Below are 10,179 nucleotides of genomic sequence, written 5' to 3'. Positions count from 1 at the left end.
ACATGCATTTCAAGATTTTACCAATGTAATTATTTACTTTGTGTATGGCATACTGGTGGTGTACTATGTATGTACAAGGAAAGTTTTGAATGTGATTGTGAAACTCAATATCATAAAAGGAGATTTATGAAAAAAAACCTTACCAAAACAGGTCATTTTTTGTCTATAAATGATCCTTTCAACTTGACAGATTTTAATATTTGCTTTCACAGTGAAATGGTGGTATTTACTTGCAATGCTTGTGGCGACTCGCTGAAGAAGAACCAAGTTGAAAGTCACTATCTAGGAAAGTGTCGTCGTTGTGAAGTTGTATCATGCGTTGACTGTGGAAAGGATTTCTGGTAATTAATTATCACAATTAAGCACTATATGATTATCATTAATACTGAGGTTGGTCATGCTGACAGGGAGATAACGCTAACACACTTCCTATAATGCTTATCAAACTGCTATCTTGGCACCAAATTTCATTGAAAAATATTTTCATGGAAGGACAAACAGGAATAAATCTTGGGGATTCAAGAATTCCTTGTTTTATGTAGATCTAGTTTTCTTCAGATATAAATCTTGCAGAAATGCATGTATTTTCACACAAAAATGTATTTTATTAGCTCTGCGTTGTACCTTCAGTCTGTTTTACTTTTGTGCATTGCTTTGTTTTAGATGTTTGTCAGTATATTCTGTCACCAATTGTTATTAAATTCTGGTACACTGCTATACATGTGGACAAGTGTGCATTTGGTAAGGTCTGTCGTTTTGCTTTAAACCAAACATCTGTGAAAACCAAATTACTAACAATGATTCACATTATTGATGTTGTAGGGGTGATGACTACCAAAGTCACAACAAGTGTATCAGTGAGGAGGAGAAATACTCGGGCAAAAACTACAAACCTAAAGCTAATGCTAATAAAGGGGATGCAAAACAGGAACTCTGGCTACAGGTAACTTAGCTTATACCATCCCAGCAACACAAACCTAAAGCTAGTGCTAATAAAGGGGATATGAAACAGGAACTCTGGCTACAGGTAACTTAGCTTATACCATCCCAGCAACACAAACCTAAAGCTAGTGCTAATAAAGGGGACATGAAACAGGAACTCTGGCTACAGGTAACTTAGCTTATACCATCCCAGCAACACAAACCTAAAGCTAGTGCTAATAAAGGGGATATGAAACAGGAACTCTGGCTACAGGTAACTTAGCTTATACCATCCCAGCAACATAACCCTAAAGCTAGTGCTAATAAAGGGGATATGAAACAGGAACTCTGGCTACAGGTAACTTAGTATAACCCTGGTAAAATACTAGCCGCAATATATCACTCAGCTAGAGAGGACTTCTCTTTAGCTCGATTGGTTGAGCGTCAGACTAGTAAGCCAGGGGTCCTGGGTTTGATTCCTAGCAGAGGCATTGAGATGGAAAATGACCTCTGTTACACCATTACTAGTGCTGATAAAGGGGATATGAAACAGGACCTCTGGCTACAGGTAACTTAGCTTAGCACATTAACATGACATTTTTATGCCCTGCTTTGGAAAAGAAGGAATAAATGGTATCCATGATGTCCACATAGACTGACTGAAACTGACACCCGTACTTTATAAGAGGAAAAGTTTAAATTCATATATTTAAATGTTAAGAAGTCCACATTGAAAAATAGTAGTAGCATTCCTCATGATCATATCTTTCATTTTATTCTGCATAAGTATATTATTATTCTTTACAGCAAGTTCAACATGCAATTGACAAATGTAATGCCAATGCCCAGCTGAAAGGGTTATTGGAAAGGATGAAGGATTACCCCAACATTCCAAGGAAACGAGCAAAGTTTGAGGTAAAAATGGAGGATTTTAAACATACAAGTCATAAAAAATAGAAATAATTTAAGCAAAGTAATTTGGATATGGTCCAAATAGAGATGAGTTCAGAGTTTCCAAATTAAAGATTATATATATTTTTTTAAATTGTGTTTTGATCCACTTTCATGTGCTCATTAAGGATTGGCCTTTTCAAGATGATGGAGGAAGATGACCATAAAAGGCAGGTGTTCATTTTAAGTTACAAAATCAGTTACTAATGAATACAATCTTACTGAGACAAGTACCACACCAAACTCAGATATATACCAATTTTATATAACAGTATTTATTTGTTGCTGATCAGTTCATAAATAATTGTGACCCTTTTGAAAGGTTGAGCAAATTGTAGAATTGGGTATCAAGGCAGAGTTCAAAGGAAGTTTTTGCTCATTCTGAAACATTTCAGTAGTCAAATAGTTTATGTTGATTATCAGGGAAACACTCAATTACATCTGTTTTTATCTATTTTTCAATATATATATTTCTATCATATTTACAAAAACAAAGCAAAATTTATCTGTGTCCTATACATATTGATGGACACTTTGCTGTCAGTGGGGGAATTGAGTCCTGTTCAACCTATCAATTGATGATGTTCAGATTAAGTCCGTGTGATAAGAGAATGAAAACATTGAGACATCCATTTTCAAGACTTGCTAGGGGGTTTAGAAATATATTTTACTGTAGTAAACAAAAAATCAGTTATTTCTAAATTGGATTATTCATGCTAATGAAGTTTAATTTGATATCCCAACCAAGCGATTTGAAACCAAAATAAACATTCTGATAGTACAACAGGATTTTTGGTATTTCAGTATTTCCACTTCATTCTAAAACTTATTGCAGTCACTAACTGAAATAAATCCAGAACTGAAATTGGTTTTGTTTGTTTTTGTTGTAATCAATCCGTAACATAATATATATTCTACTATTTCTGAGTTTGGTGTGGTATTTGTCTCAATCAAATTGTATTCATATACCAGTGATTTGGTAGCTTAAAGTGAGCCCCTGCCTTTTGTGGCCATCTTCTTCCACCATTTTTGAAAAGACCATTCCTTAATGGGTACACGACAGTGATATTGAAGTTATTGAAAAATTTCAATAATTTGATATGGGAAGTCATTAGGAAAGTGTTATATCAAATTATTGTACAAAGTTTTTAGCATTATAACATGGACAGGTTATATTGAACAAAGTTCATATTCATAGGAAAATAATGGTTTACACAGATATCATGAAATGGAAGCAACATTTAACTTAAATGGTATATTTTACTAACCTAAGATGATAGCTAATATATCTTCTATTAACATATTAATGTTTTCCCCAAAAAGCCAAGACATTTCATTGTAATCATCATTTTAAAAGTAGTTAAAGACATAATTGATCATACCATTGCAAATTACTGTATATTGAAGTCCAGTTCTCAGAATACTGGGATGGGTTAATCTTGAACTTGCGGAATACTGCCCATTGTAGCAAAAGGGGAATATTTGCCCTGTTTTGAGAAATAGAGAATTTCAGGCAGTTATATTGGTCAAAAGGGGGATAGGGTTAAAATATATATATAATATACATGGATATAACATGAAGAAGATATAACAATGTTGAGGTTAGACTGATATTTCTTTTTCATTACAGCATGATTTGAAAAATTTTAAGTAGAAATGTATTAATTAGCTCTGTTTTGGGGGAAATTTTCCCAAATTTGGGAAATTTCCCAATTTTTTCAGTACATTTTCTAGATAGGGACATTGTTTATATTCAGAAGGGGAAATTATCAATTCGTGAATACTACCCTTTTCTGGTAGTACGATTTGTTTAGATTAATCTCTGCACCTGTGATTAATTAAATTCTAGTGGAATCAGAATATATGTCAGTATAAAAAACAGCTACATTGTATACATGTACATTTGAATGAGTTTTCGATGTACACTTAACAGTGAAATACTCAATTAATATAGATTATGGAAGTATTATTTGTCTCTACCTGAATTTTCTGCCTAGATTCCCTTATCATGAGTTTAAGGAAACAAAACTTTATTCTTTCAGAATTTTGTAGGTAATAGTTTAAATACAAGGAACAGTTACCTGATCAACCAGGCATGGGATTTGTTAATGGAAAATACAACACAGGTAAGATATTGTTAGTCAAGAAATTTCCACTTTCAAATTGAAAAATAGTAAGATCATAACTTATCTAGTTTGCAAAATATTTTCAGATATTGAATGAGAATTAAATTAAGACTTTGTAGGTTTTTAGGTCTCACGGTGACATACACATTTTGTTGGTGCATACAGTAAACATTTTACATTTTTTACTTCTAAAAAATTTGGAACCAATTTCAATGAAACTTTGCAGAAATCTTCCCCGACACAAGACGAACCAAAATTGTGAATTATATGGTCCCCACCTCCCGTGGGCCTGAGGGGCAGGGCCAAAAGAAGTCAAATTGACAGAATCTTCTAAATGTCCAGATATTTTAGAATGAAATGCTGTCCATGGATGGAAGTGTTCTAAAATTCTTTACCAAAAGTGTGAATGTTGTGACCCCAGGATCTAGCATTTTCCACTCGGGGAGATTATAATGAAAAATTTGATTTTTGAACATAATTTGTTTAATTTCGATTCAAAATGTTTCAAATTTTAGTAGAATTATCAGTATGAGATGTCAGCTTGATGTTGTGACACTTGAAAGCTACTTACCCTTTATCCTTTATATTCAACATTGCTTACCCGCAGTGACCCTATAACATTTATATTCAATATTGCTTACCTGCAATGACCATCAAGGCCATTAGGTCTCATGTCGTACCAGTAGATCTGTGTAAGAATTAATGCCAAAAACAGACAAATGAAACAACAGGGGACATATTTTCCATGTTTTTGTCCAGCTCTAATGCTAGTTCTTACTTTAATACAATGTACTCTAAGTCAATCAGTCAAGAAACATGATTTTGGATAACCCAGTATATTGATGTACTACATCATTTTAGACACTAAGTCACTGTGACTTTTATTTTCTGCTTTCTGCATTTTCTGTAAAGCAACAGCATCAGTATTGAAAAATTGTATTGCTTTATCTGATACTGTTGACTTTGTAGCCCACCAACATCAATTCTTTGTTATTGATATTACTGCTGGTATGGGATGGACCTTTCTCAGGTTTAATATGAAGGTTCCACTTGATCCCTAGATGTACTTCATGTATTTTGACTTTAGAACTCATTAGGAAAACAAAAATGGCTGACAGGTGGCCATCTTGAATTTTGACAATGAAAGTTCAGTATCACAATTTCTGGAGAAGTACTGTATGGATCTTTCCCAAATTTCATATGACAGTTCCACTTGATCCCTAAATGTGCATTTTGATTTTGGGACTAATTAGAAAAGTAAAATGACTGACAGATCATAGGCCTTGAATTTTAATAATGAAAGATTACTCTCACAATTTCTTGTGTAGTACTCGATAGGTCTTTCCCTAATATTATATCTAGGTTCCCCTTAGCCACTTATTTTGCCCTTTAGATTTTGGGACTGACAGAAAAATCAACGTGGCCAACAGGGGATCATCTTGTATTTTGAAATTAAAGATTATTATCACTACATTTTATTTCAAATTTTATATAAGTAAGAGAAAGAACAGAGGAAGAATAGAGAAAAATGGAAAAGATTCAAATAATAAAAAAAAAAAAAAAAACAATGGTGGGTGCCAAGATCCTTCTGGGATGTCTTATTTAAAACATCTTGTTTATACACCAGAAAGTCTTTGTATATAAGAATCTCGGAGTTGAAAGCAGACTTGATGACATAAATCTATATATTTTCAAAAACAATTCATCATTTATCATTTTATGAAAAAATATCTAAAACAGAAAACATATTAAATGTTATTATATCTACTATAAATGTCTTTTTTTTTTATTCTTCATTTTAAGAATAAACAACCAGAAAAGAAACCTCTTGAAAATGGTCATACAAATGGAACTAGCCAATCAAAGACAGAGGAGGTTGTTGCTCAACAAGTGATAGAGGATCAACCATGTGAAGAAAGAAAATTAAGTAAGAGAGAAAGGAAGGAAGAAAGAAGTAAAAAGAGTAACAAAAAGGAGAAAAAAGACAAAAGTGAATCAAGTGAAAATGTAGACAGTGAAAAAAGTAAAAAGAAAAAAAGCAAGAAAAGAAAGAGAGATGAAGAGATGGAGGAAGATGAAACAGAGGAGCCTGTAAAGGTTAAGAAGAAGAAAAAAGATAAAGGTAAGGTGCTGATGCTGGAGAATAAAGAAGACTATCATAAAACCCTGTACAAAAGATAAGCATACATACTGTGGGTAACAAGATTCACAAGTTACTGACCAAAACATCAGCAAGATGCTTCATTAATTTACAAAATATTTCTGAATATTGGTGATTTACAAGGCCTTTATGGGTTTTTTTTCTTCTTTTATGAGTACTTGTTTTATTTTCAAAAGGTCTTGATTACAATGCAGAAATGGTAACATCATTCACATTCTCACACATCATAATCAAAATATGGAATTTGGTTTTACTTTTCTTATAGATGCAAAATTCATGTAATTTTCATAATAAAAAAGTCAATATGATGTATTCCCCAGAAAATGCTGATGAGTCTATACTTACAAACAATAACCTAGAGGATGGGGAGCCAGAGGAGGAGAGCCCAGCCAAGAGAGGGTTGAAATTTGACTGGGTAGAGGTTATTACCACTGTACTGCAGAGTAAAGGCGAGATGGCATTAAAAAAACTCCGTAAGAAGGTATGGAGTTTTAGCAATCAGAAAATCTGATGAAAATGGGAACTTCTTATCTGATAAAGGGTCATTTTAATGATAAACTGCAAATACTGGATTAATTATAAACTGAAAATATTTATTTGTCGAAAGTTCATATTTTTTAGAGCTTGAAAAGAAATTTAACTGTTATTTTTAAAAAATTTCAAGAAATCATTAACATAACTGGTAATTAACATCATTAATCTGTCTGTTTAATAGAAATGTTTGGTATGTATGTCAACAGTATAGACAAAATTACTGATGAACGATTTGTATTGTGATTTTTTTTTCTGATTGGCCAGGTACTCGCAGAATATTCATCACAAGGAGGGAGGCCCATGACTGAGGAAAAGCTTGGAGCGAAATTTACCAAGAAAGTCACAAAGAACCCTACATTTGTTGTGCATAAAGAGCGAGTGAAAATACGTGACAGAAAATAGACACAAATAGTTGCTGCAATATGTCAGTTTTAATTTTTTAAAAACTTGTAAGATGACAGCTGACCAATTAAAAGAAAGAACTTTTATCTAATTTGGTTCTACTATTTTGTTATAAAATTTATTGCCACACATATTTAGATAAATCATAATGTTGTCAATATGTTTTACACAAAATAAAATCATGTTTACCCAGTAGTCTTCCTTGTGAAATTTTCGGAACAACAAAGGAGGTTCATTTATAAATGTTTTACAGTGTTGAAACAAACATACAGCTAACAGACAATTATGTCCCTGACAATAAATTCAGGGCAGAAGAATGGATATTATCAAACATGGTACATGTACCTAGATTAAAAGAGAATAATGGAGGAACAGTGGTAGATAAAGAGTAAATAATGTAGGAACAGTGGTAGATAAAGAGTAAATAATGTAGGAACACAAATAATGTAGGAACAGTGGTGGATACAGAGTAAATAATGTAGGAACAGTGGTGGATACAGAGTAAATAATGTAGGAAATAATGAAGGAACAGTGGTAGATAAAGAATAAATAATGTAGGAACAGTGGTAGATAAAGATAATGTAGGAACAGTGGTAGATAAAGAGTAAATATTGTAGGAACAGTGATAGATAAGTAAATAATGAAGGAACAGTGGTAGATAAAGAATAAATAATGTAGGAACAGTGGTAGATAAAGAGTAAATAATGTAGGAACAGTGGTGGATACAGAGTAAATAATGTAGGAACACAAATAATGTAGGAACAGTGGTGGATACAGAGTAAATAATGTAGGAACAGTGGTGGATACAGAGTAAATAATGTAGGAACAGTGGTAGATAAAGAGTAAATAATGTAGGAACAGTGGTAGATAAAGAGTAAATATTGTAGGAACAGTGATAGATAAGTAAATAATGAAGGAACAGTGGTAGATAAAGAATAAATAATGTAGGAACAGTGGTAGATAAAGAGTAAATAATGTAGGAACAGTGGTGGATACAGATAAAGAGTAAATAAAGAGTAAATAATGTAGGAACAGTGGTAGATACAGAGTAAATAATGTAGGAATGGTGGTAGATAAAGAGTAAATAATGTAGGAACAGTGGTAGATAAAGAGTAAATAATGTAGGAGCAGTGGTAGATAAAGAGTAAATAATGTAGGAACAGTGGTAGATAAATATTGTAGGAACAGTAGAAATAATGAGGAACAGTGGTAATATAATAATGTAGGAACAGTGGTAGATAAAGAGTAAATAATGTAGGAACAGTGGTAGATAAAGAGTAAATAATGTAGGAACAGTGGTAGATAAAGAGTAAATAATGTAGGAACAGTGGTAGATAAAGAGTAAATAATGTAGGAACAGTGGTAGATAAAGAGTAAATAAATAATGTAGGAACAGTGTAGGTAATAATGTGGAACAGTAGATAAAGAGTAACTAATGTAGGAATAGTGGTAGATAAAGATTAAATGATGAAGGAACAGTGGTAGATAAAGAGTAAATAATGTAGGAACAGTGGTAAATAATGTAGGAACAGTGGTAGATAAAGAGTAAATAATGTAGGAATAGTGGCAGATAAAGAGTAAATAATGTAGGAACAGTGGTAGATAAAGAGTAAATAATGTAGTAATAGTGGCAGATAAAGAGTAAATAATGTAGGAACAGTGGTAGATAAAGAGTAAATAATGTAGTAATAGTGGCAGATAAAGAGTAAATAATGTAGGAACAGTGGTAGATAAAGAGTAAATAATGTAGTAATAGTGGCAGATAAAGAGTAAATAATGTAGGAACAGTGGTAGATAAAGAGTAAATAATGTAGGAATAGTGGCAGATACAGAGTAAATAATGTAGGAATAGTGGTAGATAAAGAGTAAATAATGTAGGAATTGTGGTAGATAAAGAGTAAATAATGTAGGAATTGTGGTAGATAAAGAATAAATAATGTAGGAACAGTGGTAGATAAAGAGTAAATAATGTAGGAACACAAATAATGTAGGAACAGTGGTGGATACAGAGTAAATAATGTAGGAACAGTGGTGGATACAGAGTAAATATTGTAGGAACAGTGATAGATAAGTAAATAATGAAGGAACAGTGGTAGATAAAGAATAAATAATGTAGGAACAGTGGTAGATAAAGAGTAAATAATGTAGGAACAGTGGTGGATACAGAGTAAATAATATAGGAACGGCAGTAGATAAAGAGTAAATAATGTAGGAACAGTAGCAGATAAAGAGTAAATAATGTAGGAACAGTGGTAGATACAGAGTAAATAATGTAGGAATAGTGGCAGATAAAGAGTAAATAATGTAGGAACGGTGGTAGATAAAGAGTAAATAATATAGGAATAGTGGTAGATAAAGAGTAAATAATGTAGGAACAGTGGTAGATAAAGAGTAAATAATGTAGGAATAGTGGCAGATAAAGAGTAACAAATGTAGGAACAGTGGTAGATAAAGAGTAAATAATATAGGAACAGTGGTAGATAGAGTAAATAATGTAGGAACGGTGGTAGATAAAGAGTAAATATTTTAGGAATTGTGGTAGATAAAGAGTAAATAATGTAGGCGCAGTGGTAGATAAAGAGTAAATAATGTAGGAACAGTGGTAGATAAAGAGTAAATAATGTAGGAATTGTGGTAGATAAAGAGTAACTAATGTAGGAATAGTGGTAGATAAAGAGTAAATAATGAAGGAACAGTGGTAGATAAAGAGTAAATAATGTAGGAAGAGTGGTAGATAAAGAGTAAATAATTTAGGAAGAGTGGTAGATAAAGAGTAACTAATGTAGGAATTGTGGTAGATAAAGAGTAACAAATGTAGGAATAGTGGTAGATAAAGAGTAATAGTGTAGGAATAGTGGTAGATAAAGAGTAACTAATGTAGGAATAGTGGTAGATAGAGTAAATAAACTGTGTTCACAACAATGAATAATGAAATAATAGTGGATCACTCTCAGTTTGGTCAGAAGCATCCTTGGGAAAGGGTCAATCTTGTATAATACATGGAGTGTGAACTTTGATTGGCAGAGGCCAATAAGGGAATTTTATCAAATTCTTTCGAATTTTTCCTCTTCAGGAATAACAGGA

General features: G+C 32.4%; 1 protein-coding gene across 1 annotated transcript; it reads left to right on the top strand.

The window, feature by feature from the left end:
• Nucleotides 1-216: 216 nt before the first annotated feature.
• LOC132552801 (cell growth-regulating nucleolar protein-like) lies at nucleotides 217-7,288 on the top strand. The gene is made up of 7 exons (XM_060216995.1): nucleotides 217-341; nucleotides 823-943; nucleotides 1,729-1,836; nucleotides 3,915-3,998; nucleotides 5,802-6,120; nucleotides 6,480-6,640; nucleotides 6,958-7,288. The coding sequence occupies exons 1-7, from the start codon at nucleotides 217-219 to the stop codon at nucleotides 7,093-7,095; spliced, it is 1,056 nt and encodes a 351-aa protein (XP_060072978.1). The 3' UTR covers nucleotides 7,096-7,288.
• The last annotated feature ends 2,891 nt before the right edge of the window (nucleotides 7,289-10,179 follow it).

Source organism: Ylistrum balloti, unplaced genomic scaffold (genome assembly GCF_031769215.1).
Source record: "Ylistrum balloti isolate Yb309-2 unplaced genomic scaffold, AGI_CSIRO_Ybal_v1 Utg370280, whole genome shotgun sequence".
NCBI lineage: Eukaryota > Metazoa > Mollusca > Bivalvia > Pectinida > Pectinidae > Ylistrum > Ylistrum balloti.
The sequence above is the reverse complement of the archived record's forward strand: the minus strand, read 5'-3'. Positions and strand labels throughout refer to the sequence as shown.